Source organism: Antechinus flavipes, chromosome 4 (genome assembly GCF_016432865.1).
Source record: "Antechinus flavipes isolate AdamAnt ecotype Samford, QLD, Australia chromosome 4, AdamAnt_v2, whole genome shotgun sequence".
Classification (NCBI taxonomy): domain Eukaryota; kingdom Metazoa; phylum Chordata; class Mammalia; order Dasyuromorphia; family Dasyuridae; genus Antechinus; species Antechinus flavipes.
This window is the reverse complement of record NC_067401.1, coordinates 205,860,965-205,888,918: the sequence shown is the minus strand read 5'-3', so window position 1 is coordinate 205,888,918 and position 27,954 is coordinate 205,860,965. Positions and strand designations below refer to the sequence as shown.

Genomic DNA, 27,954 nt, shown 5'->3' with positions numbered 1-27,954 from the left:
TTAGGTTCAACTGAGAACACTTTCAGAGGAAAGGCATTAAGATGAAGACAGGTAAAAGAAAAGCCGTTTATTTAATAAACAGAACAAGGTACAATCCCTGGTGGTCAGTTTTCCCAGAGAGTTTCAGGGCAGCCCTCCTGAGGGGCCCCTCTATGGGAGAGGGATGACCCACCCCTAAGACAACCCCAAAGTTTCTTAACTCCTAAACAGTCATCCTAGGCACTTTCTACCCATACTGGGGGTGGGCTGGTTTTGGGGGGAGGCACAGCCACCACCCCTTAGTCATAGCCTTCATCCTCATCCTCATCATCAAAAAAGAAAGTATCTCGATCTAGGTTTTCTGACTCATCGTCATAGGAAAAATTGTCATCATCCAGCTCCTCATCATCATACTCATCCTGCTGCCACCCTGGTACCTCATCCTCATCTTCCTCATCTTCTTCTTCTTGACCCAGTTCTGAGGATCCCTGTGGCCTGAGGTGAGAGAGAGGAGAAAAAGAAAAAAGTCTCATTTAGCAGCAAGCTTATGGGAGGAGGGAGGTCTAAAGGCTTTCCCTGGGGCTCCTCCCCTCCTCTCTTAGCAGTACAAGACCCTCCTACCAGTGCCAAGAAGACCCTCTCATTCCCCTACTCACTGGTTGCTGGGAACATTAGACACCTTCACTTCTTGTGGCTCTGAGCTTGGTGGGGTCTGAAGACCAATTCTGAAATCCTGTCAGAGGAAAGGAAGGATTTGGGGGGAAGGGTCATTGGCCACAAGTCCCTGCTCATCCACATATCTGTGGGTTCAACATCAGTTGAGTGTTTGAGGGAGAGGGAGAGAAAGGGAAGGGAAAGAGAAAAGGAGAGAGTGAAAAAGGAGGGAGGAGAGGGAAAAAGGGAAGGAGAGATGGAGAGAGGGGGAAGGAGTTAGAGGGGAAGGAGAAAGGGAAGGGAGAGAAAGAAGAGGGACAGGAGAGAAAGAAGGGGGAGAAAGGAAAGGAAGGAGGGATATGAGGAAAAGAGAAAACATCCCAGTAGTATCCTAAGTAACCAGACAAAGCCTGAATGAAGGAGGTAACAGGTGAAACATGTCAAGCTTCCTTCTTTCAAAGGGTTTAGAGTAGGGATACCATGTAATCTGGAACTGCTTTTCACCTAGCCTGCTGATATTCTACAATGATTCTTGTATAAAGAAGAGGTTCTGATATTTTACTGAAAGTACTAGAAAGGAGGAAAGGAATAGGGGGTGTGGTGGTGGAGAGGGAGGGAAGCAATAGAATCTATATGTTTGGGGGAAACTTGGCAGGGTGGAGTAGAATAGGATATGCACCTGTGTGGAATGCTGTAGGATAGCCAATAATCTCTCCTGAATACGCCGAAGAAGCTCCAGGCCTGTGCTGAGGTGCTCAGCCTTGAAGAGTTTCAGAGAGGCAGCCAGGTCCTGACACTGCAATAGGGTCTCCTCTGTAGGGATGGTTTAGCACAGGGATCTTTATTCTTTATGGGCAGGGAGAAGATTCTTCATTGAACAGAAGGAAGTGAGGGGGTAAGGAAGAAGGGCATCCTCTCTATGGGAACCTGTGGCAGAAGGGGATATTGGGGGCTGCCTTGAGGTTGCAAGAGGGGGCAGGTTTGAGGTGTACTACCCTAGAAGTAGGGGTCTCACCCAGGAGGATCTGAAGGGCATTGGTGTGCAGCTCCAAGTTCTCTGTCTGCTGTTCCACCACATCCATGCGCTCCGTGTCTTGGTTGTAGTAGCTGTATACGCAGGCATAGGCCAGGACCTGGGAGATGATTAAAGAGCCCTCCAGTTGCAGCTTAAACAACTCCCTTAACTCTATGTTCCTGCATCCCCTGTCCGGGGAGGCTGGACCTGTCTCTTTTCCTTTCTCCACTTCAATTTAGAAAGTGGGAAGGCAGCAAAACCCATCAGACCCTACCTCTCCCAAACATCCCATCCAACCTTTCTGGCCTGCTCTAGGCCCCGGCAGGCATCAATGAGAAAGGTGAGGGGCTGTGGTGGGGGCATCTCTGAGATAGCAGAGACGCAGCTCCGTAGATTCAGTGTAAACTCCTGTCCAGAAAGACATTCATTAGCATCAGTTTGAAGTTTCATTCCCCCAAATTTAGGCAGTTCAGGGCACCTGCTGCTCCTGGGCCCTCAGCTGTATCTCTCTAGCCCAGTGTGTGGCCCTCCCAGAGATTCCAGAGAGATCACAGGTGTCCTGTCTACCTCCTAGGCCTTCCCTTTCACCTGGGCCTGGTGATGGAAAGTACATCTCTCATTGTAGTCCTGAAACCGCTTCTCTTGTCGAGCAGCTTTGCTTACCTAGATTAAGGAAGAGGAAATGGGAAGGATAGATTTTGGGGGAGGCAAGGGAAGAGGTCAGTGAGCAAAGATTCCCCCATTTTTGGTCCTTTCTGTAACTTCCTCTCCCAAACTGAAGTACGATGAATGGTATTCTAGGAGTTGGGCCACTCTCCTTAGGGATGAGGGATAGAGCCATAGTAGTTCAGGGTATCCTATGGATAGGCTTTACCTCTAAGTTGACCTCTCAAGCTTGCAGGGGGGATGTCCTGTCCTGTCTTTCTTCCCTGTTATCCATCCTACTTCCACCAGCCTCTCTGAGGGGATGGGGGAAGGGGAGTGTACCCTAAAGTGATGGGTAACCAATGCTCTGAAGCACAAAGCCCACACTTTGACCTTCAAGGCACTCAAGTCCTGGTTCTGGGAGCTTCAACTTCCCATACCCTCCTCCCTTAGATCTTCATTCTTCCATTCTTCTCACCATGGCTGAGCAGTTGTAATAGTCCTTGTGTGTTGGCTTCCAAGGCTTGAGACAGCGCCAGCAAAAGCCATGGTTACATTTGGCACATGTCATGCTGTTGGGGAGAACACAGATCAGTGGCCCCTCTTGGGGCAAGATTGTTACCAGCAATGCCAAGGCCTGAGAGGACTTAACTGCCCCTTGCTAGAGTACTCCCACGTCCCTCCTGAAGGAAGCGGGGAATACTGATTGCACTAAAATTCCTGGGTCAAAAAGCTCAAGACCTGCTGTGAACACATTCACATACTGATTGTGCCCAGGCCTTATCCTACCCAACCCCTGGATCACTATTCTTTTCCTATGCCTCAGAAATTCTACAACCTGATCACAAACATGCCCCAACATACTGTTCCTTCGAGTCCTTACCACTCCTCCTCAAAAGAAAAATGCCCTTTCTCTTGGGACCCCTTATTTGCTCTAGCCAAAGTTTAAGGCTCTACGGCTAAGGGCTGACCACCCCATGAGGATCCCTCTCCCATCTCTTTAGCACAGCTGCCCCTCCTTCTCCTTCTTACTGTAAACACCCTTCATTCTTCTCTATGGGTGCCTGGCAGCTGGGACAGCGCTTGGAGATGAGCTTGGCCAGGTGCTTGCTTTGAGCCTCCACACTCATGCCCTCATAGTAGCCACCGTCATCCACCCACTGGGACATGTGGCTACAACTGGCAGGATAGTGAGCCTGGGTTGAGTAGAGGGATAGAAAAAGTTGAGCAGAGGCCCCAACTCCATCAAGCTAAGGATGAGTTTCATTGGTGGAGGAAGGAGGGGATGAAGGAGAGGGGTATCAAGGGAAAGAATGAGCCAGACTCTGGAGAGAAAGGTGGAATAAAGATATTTCATTTTGCTAAAAGAATGGGGTGGAGAGAGAAACAAGTAACACTGTGTCTGCATGCATGTACATTCACAAGCACACATGAATGTATAAGGGAAACATGTATGTATATAGGGACAGGGGTGCCCACCTCTGGGAAATTACAATTGAAGCAGGAGGCCCAGCCACACTTGGAGCAGGCGGCCCCACAGCCCAAGCCCTGGCGGCACAGGATACGGTCACAGCCTTGGGGGTTGGTGCACCAAGTCATGTTGGAACAGCTTTCCACATATCCTCGCAGAAGGGCCTTCTCATACTGTGACAAAGAAAGACACCAAGAGAATTGGGAGACAACTCCAAGAGACCTTCTCCAAATCCCAGAATTGTATCCCTTCTACTTCATGCCCAGGGACTGTCCCTCATAGTTCTGAATTACAGAAGCAAGGTTGTTGGAGGGGAGAAGTTGGGAGAAGAAAGGGTCAGTACCTTGGCAATGACTTCAGGGGAAGAGACAATGGCACGGATGAAGGCACTGGTAGGCTGAGCAGGACAGTCAGCAATGGGACAGGTGCAATTCAACACAAGATTCTGTTCAATTCGTGTTGTCAGGTACTCATTCCAGCAGGACTAGGGGAATTCAGGATTGAGGTGGTCAGAACCAAGGACCTCTTACCATCCTACAGCTGGGGGATAGCAGGAGATAAACATCTAGCTTATACCCTGGAGATTCCCTAGAAGTGGATTGTCCCAGATTGCCAGACTCAATTTACTCAGTACCAGCCAGGCTTCCCCATTAAGATTAACCTGAAGAGATTAGGATCCTGGTGCAGCAAAAATCAAATACTGGACTTGAAATCAGAATTCAAACTCTGACACTTACTAGCTATGGACAAGTTATTCAATTTTTCTCCTTGAAATCAGGATACTTAGCCTCTATCATAAGGTTATTTTGAGAAAAGTACTTTGTATATAAACAGATAATTCTCAGACGAATTGAAACTATTTATAAACATATGAAAATATGCTTCAAATCATTATTAATCAGAGAAATGCAAATTAAAAGACAACTCTGAGATACCACTACACACCTGTCAGATTGGCTAGAATGACAGGGAAAGATAATGTGGAATGTTGGAGGGGATGTGGGAAAACTGGGACACTGATACATTGTTGGTGGAATTGTGAACACATCCAGCCATTCTGGAGAGCAATTTGGAACTACGCTCAAAAAGTTATTAAACTGTGCATACCCTTTGATCCAGCAGCATTTCTACTAGGCTTATGCCCCAAAGAGATACTACAGAAAGGAAAGGGACCTGTATGTGCCAAAATGTTTGTGGCAGCCCTGTTTGTAGTGGCCAGAAACTGGAAAATGAAAGGATGTCCATCAATTGGAGAATGGTTGAGTAAATTGTGGTATATGAATGTTATGGAATATTATTGTTCTGTAAGGAATGACCAGCAGGATGAATACAGAGAGGACTAGCGAGACTTACATGAACTGATGCTAAGTGAAACGAGCAGAACCAGGAGATCATTATATATCTCAACAACGATACTGTTTGAGGATGTATTCTGATGGAAGTGGATCTCTTCAATAAAGAGAGCTTTAATTGATCAAAGATGGACAGAAGCAGCAACACCCAAAGAAAGAACACTGGGAAATGAATATAAACTGCTTGCATTTTTGTTTTTCTTCCCGGATTATTTATACCTTCTAAATTCAATTCTCCCTGTGCAATAAGAAAACTGTTCGGTTCTGCACACATATATTGTATCTAGGATATACTGTAACCTATTCAACATGTAAAGGACTGCTTGCCATCTGGGGGAGGGGGTGGAGGGAAAGAGGGGAAAAATTGGAACAGAAGTGAATGCAAGGGATAATGCTGTAAAAAATTACCCTGGCATGGGTTCTATCAATAAAAAGTTATAAATAACAACAACAACAACAACAAAAAAAAAAAAAAAAAAAAGAGAGAGAGAGAAAAGTACTTTGTAAATTTTCAAATGCTAAACAAAGGCCAGTTGTTATTTTTATCTTCTTGGGAAATTCCCCAACTCTAAATCTCTGGAACTTGAGGAGAGAAGCACTGGTCTCTAAACACTATGTAGATAAATCCAAAATGAAGAAAGAAAAAAGAGAATCCCAAGAGGGAAAAAGAGGCATCAGTTCTAAGCAGGAATCAGATTAAAAAAAAAAGCATGGAGCACAAGGTCTAGGATTATATAGTTGCCTTTCAAATCTTCAACTTCACCCTCCTAAGCCCAATCTTTTCTTCTAACTACTTCCAATCCTCTATTGGACATTTCCACTTGGCTGTTTGAAGACATACAAACTCAACATCTAAAACAAATCAGCAAAACCAACATCCTTTTCATTGAAGAAACTGTGCTTGTCATATGTCATATATGTTGTCAGACATGGTCAACATGTTGACTGGTTTGGCTGATCTGTTTTTTTTTTTTTTTAATCTCATTATAAGGTAAGCCTTGGTGGAGATAAGAGGGAGAGATATATTTGGAAATGAGTATTATATAAAAGCAGAAGGCAACAATGACACTTAAGAAAAACAATCTTTCCCCCACAAAACAGACTTTCCCTCTTTCTGCCAATAAGTTGCTCTCCCAGTCACTCAGGCTGCACAACCCTCCATGATTCTCGACTTTTTTTTCCCCATGGTACATTTCCAGTCAATCAATTCTTCACTCACAATCTCTTTCAAATTCATTCTTCTCTTTGCATCTCTACTGTTGCCACCATCACTCAGACCTTCAGCATCTCAAACCCATATGTCTCCTTGTTTCATCTCCCATCTTGTATAAGGCTGCCAGGTTAATCATTCCAAATTACTATTTTAACCATATCATTTTCCAGCTCAAAAATGTACAAGGATTCACTATTACATAAAGAATAAAGTTCAAGTTCCTTAGTTTAGGAATTAACTTTAGCTCCATTACTCACCTATAAAAATCCTTTGCATGTCTATTTACTCCACTGTAACCCAAAAGTCATTCTCAACCTCTAACCTTGGCTTGTGGTGCTTTTCTTACCTAGAACATCTGCTATCCCAAAGGTATCAAAATTCAAATAAAAAGGGAACTAACCATATTAGAAAACCACAAATTAACATTATTTCTTCTTTTTTGTATTTTCATTTATTTTTGCTAAATATTTCCCAATAATATTTAATGTGGTTCAGGCCCCATTTGGAAGTTGTCAGCATATGGCTTCTGTATTACCTCATCTTTTGGGCTGCCTCATCCCTTGAGACCCAGACACTAGCATGTAGCATATAGTGCTTTGAATTGTCCCTGAATTTTTCATTGGTATGTGTCTCATTTTCCCATCTAGATTCCAAATTCCTCAGGGCATGGACTGTTTCCTAGGGCCTAGCACAGTGCAGTGGCTTGGGAAATGTTTGTTGACTGAGCAGGGTCTGCTTCTCCCATTTTTGGGACTGCAGAGTATGATGCACATACCAGCATCTCATGTATTAGTGCTTAGTGTTTTTTTTCTCACACCCTTGTAATGTTTTTGTTGTTGTTTAGTCACATCCAACTCTTTGTGATCCCACAAACCACACTCTCCACAGAATTTTCTTGGTAAAGCTATCGAAGTAATTTGCTATTTCCTTTTTCCAGCTCATTTTACAGATGAGGAAACTGAGGCAAACAAGGTTAAGTGACACAGAGCCAGTAAGTATCTGAGGTCACATTAGAATTTCAGGTCCAGTGTTCTATCTACTGAGGCACCCAGCTGCCCTTAAAGTGTTTTTCTTACAACCCTTTAATGTAGATAGGTGATGAGACTGAGACAAAAACAAGTGAAGTTATTTGTCAAGGGTCATTTAGTTAGTCAGTACTGGAGTTAGAACAACTCAAATCTTCTGACTCAGCACAACATTCTTTCCATTAGGCCAAGTGGTCTTACACAGTTGATATCAATAAATATTTGTTAAATGTTAAATGAATGAATCATTGGAGTGGAGAGAAGGAAAAGGAAAACTGTTCAGAAGAGGAGACAAAGATCCAGAAGGAAAATAAAACCATGTTGTATGGAAGACTAGGGTGGAGAGAGAGTATCCTGAGTGGGACATAAGGAAATGTGAGCTGAAGCAGATGGAAGTCTAGTTTAGGTTAAAAAAAAAAGAAAAGAAAAATTAAGATCAGGGATCTAAAAGAGAGGCAATCATAAATGAAAAGAAATGGAAATCTCTAGTTAAGTAGCGAAAAGATGCATGGCTAGAGGCAGGGGCATCCTCACCTTGCAGCAGTAGTGCATGCAGCAGAGGGCAGGTGGCTGATCTTCAGGGCTCAAGGGGCTGACACATACAGGGCACTGGGTGGGGAGTGGTGGTGGCGTCTGGGCCAGAGGTACCCGAAGGCCTGAGGCCAGCAGCAAGGGTTCTGGATCTTCACTGTAGCTCTGCAGCAGCTGGTCTGCCCCCCATCGAGTGTGGGCCAGTAAATGCAGTGCAACATCTGGCTCCAAGCTCAGGGTCTCCTGTACTTGGTTCACTGTCTGTTCCATTAGGCCTTCCACCTCATGAGGGCTCATGGTTCGGCCTGCAGGTAGCTGCAAGGATGCAAGGGCAGCCACTTCTTTAGGCCTAGTTGGAGATGAGATACAGATATAGAATAACTGTTAGCAACCCTGTCTCATACATACAGCCTATCCAAGCCTAACCCAAACTGATCAAGAACAGCCTAGAGACAAATGATCTATGACTATGACAAATACACTATTTTGGTAAAAATTAATCTTATTTTTTAAAGCATCAAGTGAATAGGATAATTAAGAAAAAGCTTATAGTGATTCTAAAAACTATATCTGTTGATTTGTCTTTTGTGCAAACACGGATTTTCATGTTTTACAGTGGCTTTACAGAACATAGTAGGTGCACTAAAGAAACTTCTGCTGAATGCAGTTGTATTTTCAAAATAATTTGCTTCTAGTGAAATGTGCTTAATAAGGAAAATATACTAAGTTCTTTGAGGGCAGCGACTGTTATCTTTGTAATCTCAGTATCTTGGAGCACATCATGAATACAAATGCCTATTCAAGTGAACATTTGGTCTGATGGGGGCAGACAGGGAGATGAAACTTAGGGTCCCAGCAGTGCCCACCATGGGTCAAGCTTCCCCACTCTGCTCCAAGTTGGACAGAGAGTGAGAAACCAGAGCGACTCCTCCAGCCCACCTGAGCTGGGAAGTCACAGCACTCCGAGTGCCACAGAAAGGAACATTGGCTTGGCCCCGTTGAGGATCTGCAGGCTCCGGAGCTGCATATGCCAGGACTTGGGGCCGGTCTTCCTGCCTTCGAACATAACCCTGGCCCAGGAGATGGAGGATGCAGGAGAGGACATCGGCGCTGCTGCAGCCAGCCTCTCCACCCATGTTGCTGCCCAGGCCCTTGGGGCTAGATGGGCCCTTCTGCCAAGCCTCCAGTACCTAGGGGCACACACAGAGGTTACTGTCAACCAACTCCAATCCTCAATCTGGTTTCCAGAGAATAATGATAACTAGCATTTATATAGCACTTTAAGATCTGTAAAGTACTTTGTATTTTATCCTTATCTGATCCTAAAAACAACCCTGTGAGGTAGGTGATATTATCCCTGTTTTATAGATGAGAAAACTTAAGCTGATAAAGATTTAAGGCCTTCCCAGGATCACAAAGTGTCTGAGGCAGAAGCTGAACTCAGTTCTTCCTGACTTCAATTCCAACACACTTTCCCCTTTGCCACCTAACTGCCAAAAATATGTCCTATGAGATTTGAAATCCCAGATGGATGCACTGGAGTACCTCCAGATCTGGGCTCCTGGGTGGCCTCTTCATTATGGAGCTGGATATACAGATGCTGCTTCCCAATAACCATCCCTAGAGAACCCCTAGGTCACCACCTTCCATGGACTTCTTTCCCCCGTACCAGACAGACAAGCTGATCAATATGCAGGCCTTTCTCGCCATGGGCTTTGAGGATTCGGACAAGGAGGCAGCTCAGGAGGTTCCTCTTCCTCTCCAGGGTTCGGCACTCGTCCTCCTCCACACTCAGGTATGTCTGGGGGGGGAGCAGCCACAAGGCCTCCCCCCCAGGCTCCTTCTCCACCTCCCGAAGTCGCAGCACACCTGAGACACCACCCCCACCCCCAATGCCCTCAGAAATATGGCCAAGGGGATAGGACAAAGCTCCTCTGAGGGGAGGTAAAAGTATAAAAACTTAAATTCCTCCCTTCTCCCTTCACCTCCCCTTCCCTGTCCTGCCCTTCCCCAGGCAGAGAGTCTGAACAACAACCATTACCTACCTCCAGGAGGGAAATCCTGACCCTCATGAAGGCTCAGGGGACCAAGTGCTGAGGTGAGAGGTTGAAGGGCTTGATGCAACAGCTCTGAAGAGAGGTCTGAACTCTGAAGAAGAGTATCCAAAAGCACCTCCTAGTGAAAGGAATGAAAGAATTAAGAGTATAAAGTGCTCCTTCCCATAGCAATCTGGCAAATGTCTGGGCTTTAAAAAGAAGAGCAAAGGATTGGCTGGGGATGATAGAAGGAAACCTGTACTTGGGACAGGAGCAGAATTAGGATTTCTCACATTGTTCTAAAGACAAAAGACCAAAAAAAAAAAAATATGGAGGGAAGCATATAAAACAGAAAAGATAGAAAGATCAAAGGTAGGAACCAGGAAGATAAGGAAAGACAAAATAGGGCAATACCTCCATCTTGTTGAAATGCAAAAGAAGCCACATCTGCAAAGTGGAGACATGTAGTGTCTGTGTCCCAAAAAGCAACTCAGCCCGGCCCAACCACGACCACTGTAGCCGCCTTCGAGGCCCCAGTTCTAGGACTGGTCGATTTTGACCTGGGAATGTAGAGAAGGAACTGTCAACAGAAGTCTGTCTGTTTCCTAATGCATATTTAGTGAGTCCTTCCTATGTGTTCCATGCTGTGCTTGGTGCTATGGGAAACATGAGACTAGTAAGGTATGAAATATAATTTTGATAGCTTACAATCTTTCAAAGATAAGGAGACAAAGACCATGAGATTGGAGGTCTTCATTACACTGATAGTTTCTTCGGTAAGCATGGGAATTATCGATGGACAGGAGCAAGGTCAAGATGTTTGAGATCTCAGGTAAGATTTTAAAATTACATTGCCTGTATATAATAGTCCTTTGGATAGTCTGAGCCTTCACTGAACTTGTGAACTTAAATGACTACAAAATAGTAATAACATACCCCATAGGAAGAGATTTTTTTTTTTTTGCATTAAAAATGAGTGTTACAAAAATAATTTTAAAACATTCTTTTAATTCTATCACATGTGGCATATTTTGCCCTGTATTTTGCCACTCTACCCCCAGGAAGATGATCATCCATCTCTTATTTTTCCCTTTTCCAAAGCTCAGAGCAGGGCTCAGCCCTATTCAAAAGCTCAAGAAACATAATATAGTACTAGACTTTGAGGCAGGAAAATATTATTATAGTAAAGGTGCCACAACTAACTGTGTGATCTTGGGCAAGTCACCACTCCTCTAAGGCCCCACTATCTCACCTAAAAAGTGAGGAAACTGAACTAGATCATCTCTAATGTCCCTTCCAACTTTTAACATTTGGTGAAAGACAGAAAGGATTGTAGGTACCAGAGGCAGCCACGTACCATTCTTCTCCAGCATCATTTGTGCCCCCTGGTGGCCATAACTGTCCATTCTATTTTCCCTTACCTCCACAGACCTCTTGAACTCAATGAAGAGCAGGATGCTAAGGATCAAAGACTCCAGTGGTAACCCAGCGCCTACAGTTTAGAGTGTTCCTCATTTCCATGCACCCTGATGCCAAAATTTCTGTTTATTCTATCTTCCTACATAAACTCTTAGGTCTTCTTTAGACTGCACTCTCATATGCTAAGTCTATTCTTTCTTGTACTCCCCTTTTAGCCCCATGTCCCAGCTGTGCCCCCACCCACTTACTCTGACTGTAGAAGTTGGAAAACCGGGTGAGGCTGGTGCTGAGAGCGGGGGGGAAGTACTTGGTGGGCTCGTGCAGGTAGCAGAGGGGGGACACGGGCCAGCAGCGGGGAGACAGGACCAGCACAGACACTTCAGGGACTGGCTCCTCAGCCACCAGCTCTGCTACTGGCTGTGGGGACAAATGTCTTTCAGGGACCTTCCTCCTTCAAGTTGGTCCAATTTAACAAACACATAAATCTTACTCTGCACAAGGCACTGGGACGGGTGCTCTGGGGAATATAAACATAAATACCACATATCCCTCTTCTACCCAGGGAAGGGATTCCTTAGCTCCATATATTTTCTGTCTGCCCCTCCTTAAATCCTCTGTCCCTCCCCTTCCCCTGGGGATGGGCTTCTAGCCTCTCTGTCACTTCATCTCCTCCTGAGGATGGGTCCCTGGCCTCAGATCTCACCTCCTTCTAGGAAAGGGTCCCCAGCCCCAGATCTCACCTCCTTCTAGGAAAGGGTCCCCAACCCAAGATCTCACCTCCTTCTAGGAATGGGTTCTGGCCCCAGATCTCACCTCCTTCTAGGAGTGGGTGCCCGGCCCCAGATCTCACCTCCTTCTAGGAAAGGGTCCCCAACCCAAGATCTCACCTCCTTCTAGGAATGGGTTCCGGCCCCAGATCTCACCTCCTTCTAGGAGTGGGTGCCCGGCCCCAGATCTCACCTCCTTCTAGGAATGGGTCCTGGGCCCCAGGTCTCACCTCCTTCTAGGAATGGGTCCCGGGCCCCAGGTCTCACCTCCTTCTAGGAATGGGTCCCCAGCCCCAGATCTCACCTCCTTCTAGCAAAGGGTCCCTGGCCCCAAATATCACCTCCTTCGAGAAATGGGTCCCTGGCCCCAGATCTCACCTCCTTCTAGGAATGGGTCTCCAGCCCCAGATCCCACCTCCTTCGAGGAATGGGTCCCTGGCCCCAGATCTCACCTCCTTCTAGGAAAGGGTCCCTGGCCCCAGGTCTCACCTCCTTCTAGCAAAGGGTCCCCGGCCTCAGATCTCACCTCCTTTTAGGAAAGGGTCCCCAGCCCCAGATCTCACCTCCTTCTAGGAATGGGTCCCCGGCCCCAGATCTCACCTCCTTCTAGCAAAGGGTCCCTGGCCCCAGACCTTCCCTCTCTCACCTCACCTCCTGCCGAGGCTGGGTCTCTGGCCCTTGTCTGTCACCTCCTCTTGAGGCTGGGGCCTCAGCCCCTGCCTCTTGCTCACCTCTTCCTGGGGATAGGCCTCCAGCCCTTGCTCTTCATCCTCTTCCTGTTCCAGGAATTGCTGGTCGATCTGCTCAAGCTGGAAGAGGTGGAACTGGTGCTGCAGCTCCTCCGACGTGCTCAGGCTGCTCAGCATCTGCTGGGGTAGTCGGTTGGGGAAGCAGAGCCCAATCTGCTCCAGCACGGCCCGCTCCAGCCAGCTCGGGCCCAGGCTCAGGAGGCGGTCTGCCAGATAGTACCTGCAGCGCACGTAGCCCAGGCCTTACTGAGGACGGACTCGGTGCCCTCCCAGCTGCTTCCTGCCTCGGCTCTGGAGGGCCCCCGGAGTCCCCCCTCAGCCACGACCGCCGCCCCCGGTGCCGCCCCCGCCGGCTCTCTGAGGCCCCCTCACTCACTGGTAAAAGTGCTCAAAGGTGGTGGCGAGCTCTAGGCCAGACAGGACCATCATGGGCTCCAGGCTCCGCTGCAGCTGGCCCAGCATCTCTTCCCCCTGAGGGCCGCCCACGCGGCTCCTCTGGATCTGCTGGTCGATGTGCCGGGCGAACTGCTCGCTCACCTGGGCACGGGACAGAAGGCGGAAGCAGTGGAAAGGGGGCAGAAGGAGGGGAAGAAGGGAGGGGGCGAGGGGACTGGGAATGGGGGTGGGGGAGGCCGCCCCTCTGAAGGGGGAGCAGGGAGGACTCACGTGGGCAGCGGTGAGGAAGGAAAGCTGCAGAAGAGCCCCAGAGAAGCCCTGGCGCAGGGCCAGCGTGAAGGCTGCCCGCGGCCCAAAGAGCTCCGCCCCAGCGCTCTGGAGCCGTTCGTAGATGTCGCAGTAGCTGGGCACGAGGTCCGGGGCCTGCCAGGCCGCGGTCAGAAACCTGCTCACCTGAGGGCAGGAGGCGGGAGCATGAAGGGGCGGCCGGGCTCCTCTAGGCCTTCCCCACACCCGCCAGCCCCCACCCTGCCCACCTGCTCTTGTACCACTCCCCTCCAACACTGGGTGATACCCCTCAGGCTGCCACCAGGAGGTCCCAGTCCAGCCCCCGAGTTCAGCTCCCGACTCTTACTATTCTTGCCATCTGTGGAGACAGAGACCGAAGGAAAAAAAGTCTCAGTCTCTTGACCCCTAGTCTGAGGATTCTCTCCTGGATCCCTCTCAACTTTCCATGATGGAGGGAACATGAGGAACAAAAGACACATCCTTCCATCCCTAGGCTATGACAATATTCCAAGATGGATGAGAAGGATAGAATATGTCACAGACTTGGAAAAACAGAAGAAATGAGGGGGGAAGGGAGGGGAGGCACAGCAGACTGAGATAACGCTGCTAGGGAAAAGATGGGAGTGTTTTTTCTTTCCTGACAGTCTCTATTTGAGGACCCTCAACTAGAACTCATTTCCTGAGACTCACTGGGCCGGGTGGGAGGTTCAGGAGGAGGTCCTGGTGGAGGCTCCACATGCACCAGCAGATGGCTGAGACGACGAACCCGGGAGGTAAAAGAATCTGCTCGGCCTTGTGGGCAACGGGCCTTCTCTCTGTGCTCCAGGTACTGGCTCAGCAGCCAGGCCAGGGGGCTCACCCCACTGCCATCTGAGAAGGGAAGACAGTTCAGGAAAAAATAAGAAATTATGGGCTGATTGATGGGATGGAGGCTGAGCAATTACTGGTAGGGGCAGTTCTTGAAAGAAAGCTATCAAAGTAAAAGTATAGGATGGTTACCCGGGGCAGTCATTAGGGAAGATGTTACAGGATGGCTACCAGGGACACTTCTTGAGGAAAAGTTCCCAGAGCAGAACTTGTACAAGTTACCAGGAGCAGTTTCTGGGAGAGAGGCAAGGGGATAGTTACCAGGGGCAGTGATGCTCTGCACCAAGGGGCTGACCAAGGCTTCCCAGCAGGTCCTTCCCAGTGCCTGGGCAGCCTCATCATCAGGGAGGAATCGATCTGCAAAACTCTGCTCATGGCGCAAAGCCCCGTTCAGTCTGGTGACAGGGTCAGGAGCTAGAGGCACGAGCCCCTGGCCCCAAGACTATCCCTCAATACAATACCCTGAATGTTCCCGTGTCAAGAGCCCCCCACAGACATCAGGAGGGCCTCCTCCCCCAGAAATGCCCTATCCCCCTCTCTGAAAACCCCAGACTCTCCCAGGTTGTGATTCTCACCCCACCCTCTTCCCTCTTGTCTTGCTCCCCCTTCCACCACACCTGCTCCAGCTCCCCCACCTTCCCTCCCCCCCCCCCCCCCCCCCCCGGATGTCCCTCTCCACACCTAGGGCAGAGCTGCAGCAGGCGCTTCCGGTCCTGAGCAATATCTTGACTCCAAGCTTGGGCTCGAACGGTGTAGAAAAGGTGAGTGCGGCGACACAGCTGCTCGCGGAACAGTGGCCAGAAAGTGGGTTTGGGGCCCAGAACCTCCACCCCTCGCACACGGGTGTCAATGCCACCCTGAAACATGTGACTGTCAGTGACTTTCTGCAGCAGCCGGGCTCCCTCCCCAAACTCTTCCTTCAGCAAAGCTTTGGGATAAAATGCTGGTACAAAGTTAGGGCCCCAAATCCCACCAATTTAGAGTATCTTATAACTGTCCAGAAACAACTCCCACATTATTATACTTGTAGTGCCTCCTGGACCTCTTTCCAACAGGTCAAGTGAGGACCCAAATTCAAAATTTGGCCTCCTTCCTTCAAATACTTCATATGTTAAAAACTCTCCCATCCCTATTATTTCCTCCTGTTCCCTGAACACAAGATCATTGTGTTTAATGCTTCCCTAACCTCTTCAAAGAGGTCTTTTGATCTCCACAGACCCTGCACCAAGCTTTTACCTGTTGGCATCGTTTGATACGAATCTGAAGGATGGGCCAGAAGCGGGTCAGGTTCTCCAAGAGCAGTACACGGCTAGCAGAAGGCATCACATTAACCTGAAGCAGGAGAAAGAGTTGCCATATTCCTGATGATGCAAAAGGGAGCAGTATTCTCTCCTTGCCCTTAATCAACTTCCTTTGGCCCCTGGGACCACTGATCTCTTTCTTCCTTCACAAGGTCCGCCTTGTGATCTCAGGGCTCCACCATTCCACAGTCTTAACTATCACTATTTATGACTTTCCTATGACAAAGGGCTAAGGACTTCCCTCTGGGGGAAGAGATACCCTCTCTGCATATACAATGATTAGCTGCTGGGAATGGGAGAAAGGTGTATGGGGATTGGGGGATCAGGGTTCTCACTGTGTTGAGTTCGGTGCTGACAGAGCTGGCATTGTCTCCCCCCAGCACCACCACACGGGCTGGCATGTAGCTTGAGTCTTCACTGGCCACCAGCAGAGTCAGCTGTCTGGGGGGAAGGAACCCATCAGAGACCATGCCCAGAGGGTAGCCCCTCAGTCAAAATTCAGAGACTTCCTCCTCTCCTGGACTTCTAGGCTTAGACCCAAAACATTTTAAACCTGGATGGGATCTTAAGAAATCATGTAAGTCCCCTTCCTCTCCCTTCCTTTTAGAGATTTTCCTAAATGGTTTGCCCAATGTCAACAAGTGAATTAACAATCAAACCAAGGGCAGAGCCAGGCAGCCTCATATCAAGTACAGGGCTCTTATATGCTCCCTTCCATAAGGTTCTGAGGAAGTATATACATAGCACTCCAGTGCACAACAGTTTGTGTTTCACCACACCTGACAAGGACCCCCCGGTGCATATGCAGGGTGATGTAGTGAGAGCCAGTGCTGCCATTGGATTCCCAGTAAGTCTTGGGATTTCGGTCAGTCAATTTGCTGGCCCCATGAGGATTGGATGACACTTCCACCTTCTCCCAACACTTATCTTCCTTCACCTCCACACTGGACCCTGGGGCCAAAAAGGAAGGAAAGAAAAAAACATAATCTGACTGAAGGAAGGACAAGGGACAGAGGAAAGCAAGGACGGAGTGGGAAAACCACCAGGCTGGGACTGATGAGGGTAGAAGAGACAGCCACTGGCCCTAACCAAGGGAAGTTGAAGGACACTGACCCTGGCAGAGATGCCTGAGGAAGACGTCAAAGAAAGGGATGTTAATGGGCCGGTGGGTTCTTCGGTGCTCTTCAATCTGGCCAAGAACCATCTGTAGTTAAGACCACAAGAATAGAAATAATTTTAACACATCAGGAAACAGAAGGGCAGTGTAAAATCTGGACTTGCTTTCTGGAGGTCCTCCAGAAGGGCCTTGGTCTCAGCAAGATAAACACCACGAGGATGAACAAGAATAGAGTCCAAAGTCTTTATTGTTGTCATAGTCTGACACTCCAGCAGTCTCTTCCAGCAGTCTGACACTCTGCCAGTCTCAACCAGTCTCCCTCTGAGTCTGACTTTGTCCCCAGTTTAAATACCCTATTACAATTACATCATTACAGTACACTGAGTATGTGTGAACTACATTACATCACCATGCTCAGTACTAAGTATATGTATACTACAGAACCATCACCTCATCAATTCCACTGAGGTAACACCTTGTTTCAAGTATACTTCTCTGAAGTTTTGCCCCCTACAGGGCACTACAGCACAGTGACAGAGAGGACATGTTTTATGGCAAGAAAGTCAAAGTTCTAAGATTCTGCTTTTTCCTCCTCCCATCAAACCTAGCATAAACTATAGTATCATGCAGGGATCTGGTTAAAGAATTCCCCTCTCTCCTAGTCATCCCAAATCAGACTGATAGATCAGATGCTCCCTCCCTTCCACCTAAAACCCTAACCTGCTTCCCTTGCTGTTGTGGCGCCATATTCTCACCCAGCACTTCTCCCTCCCTCCCCGCCCTAATCTCTTGTTATTTCTGAGGCTCTATCCCCTCATCTCCCATGCTGCTGACCTGGATACAGCCAGCCAGGATGCTCGTTGTGAGGTTGCTGTAGAGCCGGGCATGCTTTTCACACTCGCTCACGAGGTCCCGGAGCTCAGGTCCCAGGAGCAGCTGGGCTGTGTGCTTGTCCAAGGCTTTGGTGAGGGCCTCTCGAGCTCCCAGACGGCACAAAACCACTGCGCAGTCCTTGTGTAACGTGGCCAGGCGATGCAGGAAACGGATTAATTCCTGGACCACCTGGGATGGGGACCAGGGAAGGTAGAGTAGAAAAGGGACCAGGATCAAGAGATGGGCAAGGCCAAATACACAAAGTTTGATCAAACAGATGCAAGAACAGAGATAGTGGAAAACAGGAGTCAGGCAAAAGGAAATGTCAATACACAATGTCTTCTATTTTCTACTTTGGACCTGCTGCCCAGTCTCCCTCCCTACTGAAGAGTCATACCTCCCGGTCATTGCTGGGGGCATTCATGCAGGCCAGACATGGTTCCATGGCCTCATGCCAGGGGAGGAGGATGGCCTCAGGGAAATCCAGCAGCCTGATCAGTATTCTGGGAGAGGTGGAAATACAATCTTTTTGCTTCACACTGACTACTTACTTCTATCCCTGCATGGTCTCTACCCTATCTTAGCTCCTCCACCACCCCATGTGCCCTATATTTCCCTCCCTCTCACTCATCTCACCTCAAAACTGTCATATGTAGTGATTTGTTAGGCCCTGGGGTCTCCAGACTCTGTAGCAATAGCAGGAAAGGCTGGGGCTGATGTTGAAGCCTCTTCAGCACTTGATTCACATCACCCTCCCGGGATCCTTCGGGGCAGATGCTTCGCTCTAGCTCTAAAAGTAACTCCCCAGAGGGGCCAGCGCTCCCCACTAGGTTCCGCAGCAATGGCTCGTCTGTTCCAGCCTGAGGTTCAGGGCAAGGTGGCTCTGCTATTATAGCTCAAATACAGAGGAAGAAGTGGGTAAATAAATGGGCACAACTGAAGATCTACCCCCCATCAACCTAGGAATGTTTAGGAAATTCTTTTTTTTTTCTGAGACCTTTTGTGAGTTTTCATTTTTCAAAGAAAGCCATGTTACACATAATACATTTTTAGGTTGCCAAATTCAGTGATTTCAAATCTGTAAAGAGATAAAAGAGTATTGTCTCTATTTCCATTTGTCCAAAAATTAACTAAAAGGAGACTCATACTTTCCAAAGCTTCAAAATTTCCAAAATTTTCCTATTTCTAGCCATGTTCTTTTCCCACTCTTAGGATCACTTTCCCTGTTCTCCCTGACTCTTGGAGAGTTCTAGATTCCCTAATTAATGGGAAATCAAGAAGTCATATTATCTCTCTCTCTGCTGTCTGGCAGTACTATACCATGTCCAAAGAAATGAGAATGTCTTTTGTGTTCAAAGCTCTCCAAAAGGGAGTCCTCAGTCTCTATTCATTGCTCATTCTAAGGCCTCTTGTAACTTTTCTTGTTTTTGACTCTTAATAGGATTCCACTGTAGTAATACTGATAAGTCAAAGTCTCAGTTTCCAACTAGAGACTAGCAAGTTTTGAGTTCCTCTAAATTCCAGAGCCAAATACCACTTCCCAGCCCTCCTGACCCATGGTAGTACCTGCATGCTCTGGGCTGCCAGGAGGCCCATGCTCTGAAAGCCGGCTGAGCAGGGTAAGGATGAGAGTACGAGTGGGGGGCACAGGTTCTGGTCCTCCCCCACAATGACTGTGCAGGGCTTCTTGCAGTTCCTGGGTTGCCAGTTGTTCCCCTAAGGCTTGGTGGTTGCACATGAGCATGTTAAGGAGGAGTAGCCCATTGCCTACAGCTGAAGAACACCTAGAATAGAGATGGGGGTAGGGGGAAGAGAGAATAAGAGAGAAGGCAGAGGAGAAAAGAAAGAAATAGAAGGGAAGGAAAAACATAGGACTAAAAATTACAAAGGCCCTCAGATAGCATTTAATCTAATCCTTTCACTTAAATGATGAAGAAACTGAATAGCAGAGATTCAATTTTAGTGACTTGTACAAGGCTAACCTGTAGTAAAATTATCTGAGCTAGATTCAAATTAAGGTCTACTGAATCCAAATTCAGGGTTCTCTTTCACTGCAGTATTCTGTGGTAGAAGAAGGAAAGAGCTCCAATAACAGACTCCCAGATTCATTTATTTACTAATTCAACAAACAATGATTGAGCACCTTCTGTTTGCAGAGCACTGAGAAAGATACAAAATGTAGCAAAGACACTGTCCCTGCCTACGGGGGCCTTACAATAGTACTTTCTGAGCTACACCCAAAGAAAGAACACTGGGAAATGAATATAAACTGCTTGCATTTTTGTTTTTCTTCCCGGATTATTTATACCTTCTGAATTCAATTCTCCCTGTGCAACAAGAGAACTGTTCGGTTCTGCACACATATATTGTATCTAGGATATACTGTAACCTATTCAACATGTAAAGGACTGATTGCCATCTGGGGGAGGGGGTGGAGGGAGGGAGGGGAAAAATCGGAACAGAAGTGAATGCAAGGGATAATGCTGTAAAAAATTACCCTGGCATGGGTTCTATCAATAAAAAGTTATTTAAAAAAAGAGAAGAGAATGCATTCCAGTAGTGGTGGACAGCCTGTGCAAAGATACAGAAATGGAAATTGGAGTGTTGTGTGAGAAATAAATAGCGAGGTTCAATAAAAAAAAAAAAATAGTACTTCTGTATGTATGAGCACAACTGATACATCTCCCTTCCTCTAGAAACATGCTAACTCAAGCCTTTAAGACAAAAGTTTTTGTGTGTGTGTATGCATGCACATAAACACACATAATACACACACATGACATTGGCCAATGTGAGAATCTGTTTTGCTTGGCTAAATAAATTTATTATAAGGGCTTTTTTTTTAATTGTTCTTTTTTCAACACAGAGGATGCTGGAGGAAGAGAAAATATATTTCTGTTCATTGAAGAAAATAAATTTTTTTTAAAAGATAAGGGTCTCTTTACTACAAATGTTCAGTGATCTCCTCTAGATCCTCTAAAGATCCCATCTAAAATCTGTCCCAACATCAGTAAAGAATGTTGAACCTGATGTAAGGATAAAGGGAATTTCTGAAAGGAACAAAAGATGAAAGTAACACTTGTGATCAAGTAGTGCCAAGCCTCAGAAAGGTGTAGGAGGCAGTTATTTTAAGTTGGGTACAGAGATGATGGGCACTATGGGTGAGGCAAAGCCCAGCAAACTCCTTTACCCTTCAGTTTGTAGCATAAGGATGACAGCAGCAGGGATTGCCCCCAAAAGATTGTCAGTGCCAGGACGAGCAGCTGAGCCAATACTGGCAAAGATTTCGCGGATCATCTGGGCTTCAGAAGCTGCCAAGGGAGATGCTCGACCACTGCCTCCACTGGGAAGTTCACAGGGCCCAGCACTGGCCAAGACCTTCAGTGCCTGCATGGAAATATAGTAGGATGGTAAGGTATGGTCAAAACCATTCCTGTTATAGTGAAATCAGCAGCTGCAAAACCTGATGCTCTGTTGGAGCCTAGGCTGCTAGTAGATGTCCGATGTTTCGAGGAAGCAATTGGTGAGCTCTTACCAAATGGTACTAAAAATGATAGAAAGTACATATCCTCAATTGGCAATATTCTACTTTACTCCATCAAAGCAAAGGAGAACTATGTCTCTCACTTCAAATCAGATCACAGGATTTCTTCCTGTGGTTTTCTTTTCACTTTCAAATTTGCCTTGGATATTCATTTTAAACAGACTTCTGCTGCAAAAACATTGTGGACTATAGAGTACCACAATCAGTCTGACTCCCATATAACCCTAAGGGTGACTGGGGATGGTGAAGATGTGCTGAAGATCCCACAGTTCATTCCCATTCCCCATACTCACTGCCAAACCAGCCTGCTGCACAAGGACTGAAGTCTTATACTCTTGCATGCAGACCAGCACGGCGTAGACCCCACCTTCTGTGGCAAAGAGGGGACGCCACTCGTGTTTAGCCATGAGCAAATAAAGAAGGCGTAGTGCCAGGACCACCAGTAGTTTCTCCCCAACCTGATTAGTCAGCAGCTCAATCAGTGTCTTGACTAACTTCTCTCTAGAGGAAAAAGATAGCAGAGCAGCAAGTAATTTTGATTTGGAGATTAGGAATTGGGGAAAGGTTGGAATACACTATCCCAAATTCTTATTTCAACTTTCTACTATGCTAAACAAGCCATAAATTCTTCATTTATCTCAACTGATTCTTCCTAATTCTAAATCTGCCCATTATACTCTACAATCTTCTCGCTTCACTTTACTGAATTCTTCCATTCCCCAACCAATCCCTTTCTTGTCTGTCTTCCAATTATATTTCCATTGCTCTGAAATCTTTGCTCTCCCCTTCTTATTCTCTCTTCTTATGCCTCAGGTTTTATTCTAATCAGCTGTTCTATCTGGCTTTGTCTCTTTTTTCCTTACACCTGGACTTATCCTTCCTGACTTTCTGTCATCAGTCACCCCCTACCTCTCCTGGGGTCTGACCTGAGAGCTTTGTCTGGACGGAGCAGAGGGTGATCACGTCCTGTGGCTTCTTCCACAGCTTTAGAGAGAGCATAGAGTCCTGAAAGTTGCAGATTTGTTTCTGAGTTGGATCTCTGCACCATGGCGATGGCTTCCGTCACATGTTGTTCCAGGGAGCTCCTTCGACCTGGACCCCTCAAGACACTGCATAGTTCTGGATTGGAGGGAAAAAGAGATGATGTATCAGTCTTTGTTGGTGTAAGATACTCCCTTGATTCCTTGACCAACAATCTCAATATTTCAAGAGGTAAAACTATTCAATCAAAATCAAGATTGGGGAATTCTAGAACATGGATTTTCCTCTTTTAGGAATACTCTAGACAGAGAAGGGAGATAAGGAGGATTGGATCCCAGGGATCCTTTTAAATAAAAACGTAGGCCATTTCCTCACCTAAGGTCTAGATTACAAGCCAAGGTGGCTTTCCACAGCTTTCTTCTTGACCACCAAGTATTTAATGCAATTCTCTTACCCCACTTCACTTTGGCTGAACTCACCACCGGCTGACTCTTTCAATTCAGGGGGCAGAACCAGTCCTTCTGCCACCAGGAGCTGGTTGAAAAGCTGGGAATCATTCTGTGCCTTGGGGGGCTCAGCCTCCACCTTGATTTTCTCAGGCAATGATGTCTTGGGGGTGCAGGTGTCTTGAGGCACTATAGGGGCTGGGCTGACTGAATGTCCTGTGTTAGGCTGTGGCCCATACTTGCTGTAGACATGAGAACTCAGCAGGTCACTGTGGGTGCTTCCCTGGCATTGCCCACTGAGTGCTAATACCAACTTCTGTGCCAACTCCATTGGCACTGAGAGCTCACCCAGGGCTTCTTCCTCCAGGGTCTGAGAATAATGGGGAAAACACATTGTATTGAACAATAGTGGAAAGGAACCATTGGGACTGAGGGGGAATATTTTCTCACCTTCCTTTACCCTAGGCCTTCATGGTTTCTTTAAACCATGTTCAGTTTTTGAAGCCCCTCTCCTGGCACAATCTCTACTTACTAGCCCCTCCCCTCTTACCAGCAGACTCACCTCTCAGAATGCCACTTTTGGACCCAACATACCTCTCCATCTGGGTTCTCTTGGAGGAGCCGGAGAAACTCTTGTTGCTCAGGTCCATCCAGCTTCTTGATGAAGAAAAGAAGTTCCCACCATTCGGCCTGGCTCAGGCACCCAGACTCTGTGTTGCTCTGAGCCTCAGGTTTAAGGTACGGCAGAGCATACAACCCCCCAAGAGGCTTCCAGTCTAAAGAAGGAGGAACTGTGGGTATAAGACACGAGGATACTGACCAAATGTCCAGGAGAATATGAAACTGGAGACATTTGGGACAATTCAGTCATAGACAGCATCTCTCTGATCCTAGTCCCTCTACCCAGAAAAGCCCACATTCCCCAAGGAACTTGTGGTCTTGCCTCCCCAAGCTCACCTACACCTGGGGCTTGGGGCCCATTGCTTCCTGTCCCTTTCTCTGGCTCAGTAGTAACTTTGTCCTCAGTTACAGGACCCAGAATCTCCACCATGTGCCAGTGCACCCAGTATGTGCGGCCTGTCGACTGCCACAGTACCTGGAGTAAAGAGTGGAGGAAGTTTAGTCGCTTGGGCCAGGGGGGCATCCTCAGTTAGAGACCCAGACCTGGGGCATGTCAGGCCCCTTCCCATCAGCCACTAAAACATCCGGGGCTTGGGCAGCTCTCCCCAGAGTGGAGGCTAGGGGAAGAGCATACAAAGGACCCAAACTCTGTCAAATGAGAAGAGAAGGGAGGTAGCAGTATACTCGGTTGTTTCTGTCTCCTTTCCACTACCAGGAACCTCTCTGTCTGGCCTCTCAGTGGTTCAATCTTTTCCAAACGGCCATTCTCCCTCCCTGGGGCTAAGGTAGGGAGAGAGTCCCTCTCCAGCCTTCCCCTACTTTCTCTAGGGTCTCTTTCTTTTCCAGGGATGCTATTCTACCTCCCCCGCCCCACCCTCGAGGTCACCAGTTCCAGCCCACGGACACAGACCTGCACAGGGGGCATTCCATTGTTGCTCTGCCGAAACTCGCCTTGGTCCCCAGCACTGATCTCCTCATAATCCTCCAGCATTCGAACGCGCATCCCTGGCTGCAGGGTCTCCTGGACGTAGTCCGCGTAGCCACTCAGGCTCGAGAACTCAGACCGAGGCCTGAAGGCCCGGCTTGGCCTCCTGGGGGAAGCAGGGGGAAGCAGGGTGGGGAGGATGGTGCTCGGCACAGAGGACCTGGGCTGAAAGATAGACCGGGCGGGCCGAGGGGGAGACGCAGGCTGCCTCCCTGGGCCCCGGTCCCATCCCATGCCCCGAACCAATTCTGAAATCAGGTTGCCCATGGCCATGCTAAACTCCAGTTCCCTCTGGCCACGGCTCTTCTCCACACTGGAGGACTTGTTAGGGGAGCACCGGTTTCCCCACTCCCCAGACCCTGGCTCCACGCTGCTACTTAGCTGGTCCAGGAGGGACGTGACACACAAGTAACGCTTCACTAAGGAGAAGAGCAGCTTTCCAGGGATCTGCAGGACAAACACCCTGGGCTCAGGGCACTGACTTCCCGGCTCTGCCTCTTCCAAGCACGCTGCCAGAGGAGGGAGGACAAAAGCCCAGCCTGCGCCCGCACTCCCTCCCGTTACCTGGGGCAGGTGGATCCCTTCAAAGGCCATGCAGTGCTCTTCGGAGGATGTGGTCTCTGCAAACAGCTCCAACAGAGTGGAGCGGCTGTCAAAGTCCATGTGCTGTTCGATGCCATCCTGCTGGCTCAGTGACAGGAGCACATGGGCCCTGCTCCCTAAAACACAAGCCCTGCTCTGCATCCTGTCCCAAAAACCCATCTACCGCCTGCCTTCTGCCCAGTTCTCTCTCATCACCTGCTTCTCACTCTCTTCCAGCCTCCGGCAGAACCAGGCCCTCTCCCACCAAAGGGCTCCGGGGACCGGCGGGCTCTGAGGGCTGAGACCCAGCCTCACACAATAACCTGCGCACGCACATCTGGCCGTTCAATTCTAAACTCTGTCTCTTTCTAGTCACCCCCCTCCTCCTTCAGTGGGGGTGCCTTCGCTCGGGGGAACCGAAGGGTCCTGACCCCCTCCTTTGCCAAGGGCCGATCCCAGGTCCTGCCGGGGTCCTGCCTCTTTCCCGCTTCCCCTTTCCTTCCCTGCTGGCCCTCACCAGCGTCGTGGGCCGCCAAGGCCTGCAGCATCTTCCCGGCGCTCCTGCGAATCTGGGACTCGGGGTTGCCCAGCATGTGCATGAGCAGGTCCAAGGCCCCAGTCTCCCGGAAGACGCCAGCCAGGGGTCCGATGCTGGCGTAGGCGCTGAGCACGTGGATGGTGTGTAGCACCGAGGCTGCGGGACTCGAGCTCCCCCCCCCATCCAGCTGCCGGGCGGCTCGACGCACCAGTCCTCGGACGTCTGCGGCCATCTCTCCCAGAGAGGCTTCGTCCAGCCCCCCGGCATCCCGGGGAAAGGCGCCCACGCTGCCCACGGGTTCGTGCTGGGGCCCCTTGGCTGGGGCTCGCTCGCCAAGGAGCATGGGGCAGTTGGCGTAGACCTCGGGGGCAGAGAGCCACATGAGGATGTGCTCTGCCTTGCCCTCTATGGAGCTGCCGCTGCCCACTCCGCCCTCCTTCCCACGCTGAAGGACAGTCCAACGGATCAAGTACTCTGGATGCCCATCGTGGCCCTGGCGCTGCCGCAGCAGTTCCTCGGGGTACGCCTGCAGTCGTGGGCCCAGGGGCACCAGCAGGTCTCTGCTTCTGCGTTCTCCCACCATCCTGGGCACCTACAACAGAGGAAGAAAAGGAGCGGGGTGAGGAAAAGTGCTCGCTGTGAAGTGACTCTGTGGGGAGGTGGAGACTGTGGGGCAGAACTGACTTATCTCATCAGAACAAAGGGAAGAGGAGCCCAGAACCAGGGATCCAGGGCAGGGGAAAACATAAGAGGAATTTGGGTTGTTATGGGAAAGGCATAGATGGTAGTGGCTGGAGTATCAGATTCCTGATGTAATGAGGCTAGGAGCAAGAAGGCAAAGTAGACAAAGAAATGAAAGAAGGCATAATATTAATGAATAAGCAATAATAGAATGATGGGCCACAGATTTAGAACCTGAAAGAACTTTGGAAGTAAATCAGTCTAACACTCATTTTGGAGATTAAAAGAGATGAGAAGATAAGATAGTTGGTATAATCTAGAGAAGGGACTCAGGAAAAATTAAAAGTGAAGATAGTGATTAAACAGAGGAAAAAAAAAAAAAAAAGGAATAACAGTCCTAGCAGAAAAAAAAGCAAGAACAGCCCGATGGCACAATGGTGACCAAAATCAAAATTAGTATCTAAGGGATGATAGTAAGATGATGACATCAGGACATTTTAGAAAAAAACAAGTCCTGAATTTGTGAAAGTGTAGGAGTATAAAAATGGAAAATAGTTATTTGTCTCTGAAACTATCACAAAACAGGCCCTCACCACGCCTGCTAGGACAAGTCCTTCCAAAGAGGTCTTCCTTTCTTGCCTCTCCTATACCATTGTACCCTCCAAACCAGCCAAGAGACAATCTATGTGGAGAAAATCAAGACTGGCTTCACGTGAGTCAATAGGTGGATCAGTGTGTTTCTATCTGAAGGGAAAGAATAAGCAATAAGTGTATGCGAGGGAGATCCCAGTCAGAGGGATGTGTAAGGAGGATGAGCAAGTAAAGGACATAAAAAAAAAAAAAGGGTCATCAGGGTGGGGGAGTTCTAGAGAGAGGGTAAGAAGCCGCATGGGGGGGGAGTGGGGACTGAGAAGTAAAGAGGGTCGAGTCTGGAGAGAGGAGGAAGGCATGTGCATGGCCAGGATGGGTAAAGAGCCTCCAAGGAGAAGGCTTGGGGTCACGGAGGGCACCTGCAGGGGGCTAGGAATAAGGAGGGTCAGGATGTGCAGCAAGCTTGTGGTAGGTAGGAGTCCGAGGGAGGGATCGGGAGAAAGAGGAGGGTCCAAGAGGAGCTGGGGGAGGGCCGGGGGTGTGTCTGAAGAGAAAGATAGAGGTAGGGTGTGCATGGGAGGGAGCCCCAGGAGGTGCATGACGGGGGAAGGGAGGCTCTAGGAAAAGTGCATACGAGTGGGGGAGGGTCGAACGGGGGGGGGCGCGTGTATGGGGTGGGGAGACGGCGTGTGAGGGGGAGGGTCAGGGCGGGGTGACCGTTGGTACAGGGAGTGGGCTCTAGGGGCCGCGCGGCTTGGGGCGGCGGGGGAGGGTTCGAAGTGGAAGGGGATGAGAGACAGGGGACCCCCACCCCGTGCGCACGCTCCTCTCACCTCCCGCCGCCCCGCGCGCCCCCTTTTGCCGGCTCCGACTAGACGGTCCCGCCGGACCCGGCCGCCTCAGTCAGCGAGCACCCTCACTTCCGGGTCCTCTACTGCACCTGCGCTCACTGTCCGGCTTCTACGGAAACCAGGCGGAACGCCTGCTCGGGGGAGAAGGGTGGGTAGCGCCGTAGCGCCAGCGGAGGCGGAGGCGGAGGTGGAGGACTGTGCGCGTGCGCACCGCCCTTCTCCGGATAGGGCGGGTCTAGCTTTTCCCGGCTTCTACGAGGTTGGAGCTATAACCCCCGCGTTGTGGGGGGGGGCTCGCGGCTTCCGAGCTTATGACATCACGGGCTGCAGTCCCGGGGCACTTTTCCCAGGTGAAAGCAACTTCTTGCGGGGTAGTTTACCTGAACTCCTTTCTTGAGTCTGCTTCTGAGCTTTTACTCAAGTTCTCTTCCTTGTC

General features: G+C 48.8%; 1 protein-coding gene across 5 annotated transcripts; it reads right to left on the bottom strand.

Moving 5' to 3' along the window:
* Positions 1-52: 52 nt before the first annotated feature.
* On the bottom strand, positions 53-27,609 carry CUL9 (cullin 9). Of its 5 annotated transcripts, XM_051997005.1 has the most exons (41): positions 27,501-27,609; positions 25,375-25,987; positions 24,840-24,994; positions 24,201-24,722; positions 23,627-23,765; positions 23,264-23,460; positions 22,703-23,039; positions 22,169-22,361; positions 21,536-21,743; positions 20,889-21,085; positions 19,265-19,482; positions 18,335-18,593; positions 18,096-18,201; positions 17,660-17,887; positions 16,822-16,912; positions 16,488-16,659; positions 16,044-16,149; positions 15,644-15,739; positions 15,089-15,264; positions 14,669-14,802; positions 14,231-14,410; positions 13,789-13,898; positions 13,523-13,705; positions 13,233-13,393; positions 12,839-13,076; positions 11,589-11,757; positions 10,336-10,481; positions 9,931-10,060; positions 9,555-9,754; positions 8,825-9,075; positions 7,889-8,234; positions 4,108-4,248; positions 3,773-3,937; positions 3,326-3,489; positions 2,772-2,865; positions 2,237-2,311; positions 1,946-2,056; positions 1,649-1,766; positions 1,313-1,446; positions 636-712; positions 53-474 (listed from the first exon to the last, which is right to left on the bottom strand). In XM_051997005.1, the coding sequence occupies exons 2-41, from the start codon at positions 25,976-25,978 to the stop codon at positions 279-281; spliced, it is 7,527 nt and encodes a 2,508-aa protein (XP_051852965.1). In that variant the 5' UTR covers positions 25,979-25,987; positions 27,501-27,609; the 3' UTR covers positions 53-278. The 5 variants fall into 5 exon arrangements, with proteins under 5 accessions (XP_051852965.1, XP_051852964.1, XP_051852966.1 ...); XM_051997004.1 differs by lacking the exon at positions 27,501-27,609 and having other exon boundaries at positions 25,375-26,179; XM_051997006.1 differs by lacking the exon at positions 27,501-27,609 and having other exon boundaries at positions 18,335-18,584; positions 25,375-26,179.
* Positions 27,610-27,954: the final 345 nt, after the last annotated feature.

Bases quoted from the DNA above. Each gene is read 5' to 3' on its own strand.
- CUL9 (XM_051997005.1), bottom strand. From the start codon at position 25,978: ATGGTGGGAGAACGCAGAAGCAGAGACCTGCTGGTGCCCCTGGGCCCA. The intron at 15,740-16,043 runs GTGAGAACCCTG...CTCCTGCTTCAG, and splicing joins TCAGCACCGAACTCAACACA to GTTAATGTGATGCCTTCTGC. The intron at 9,076-9,554 runs GTACGGGGGAAA...GTGTGCCCCTAG, and splicing joins TTGATCAGCTTGTCTGTCTG to GTACTGGAGGCTTGGCAGAA.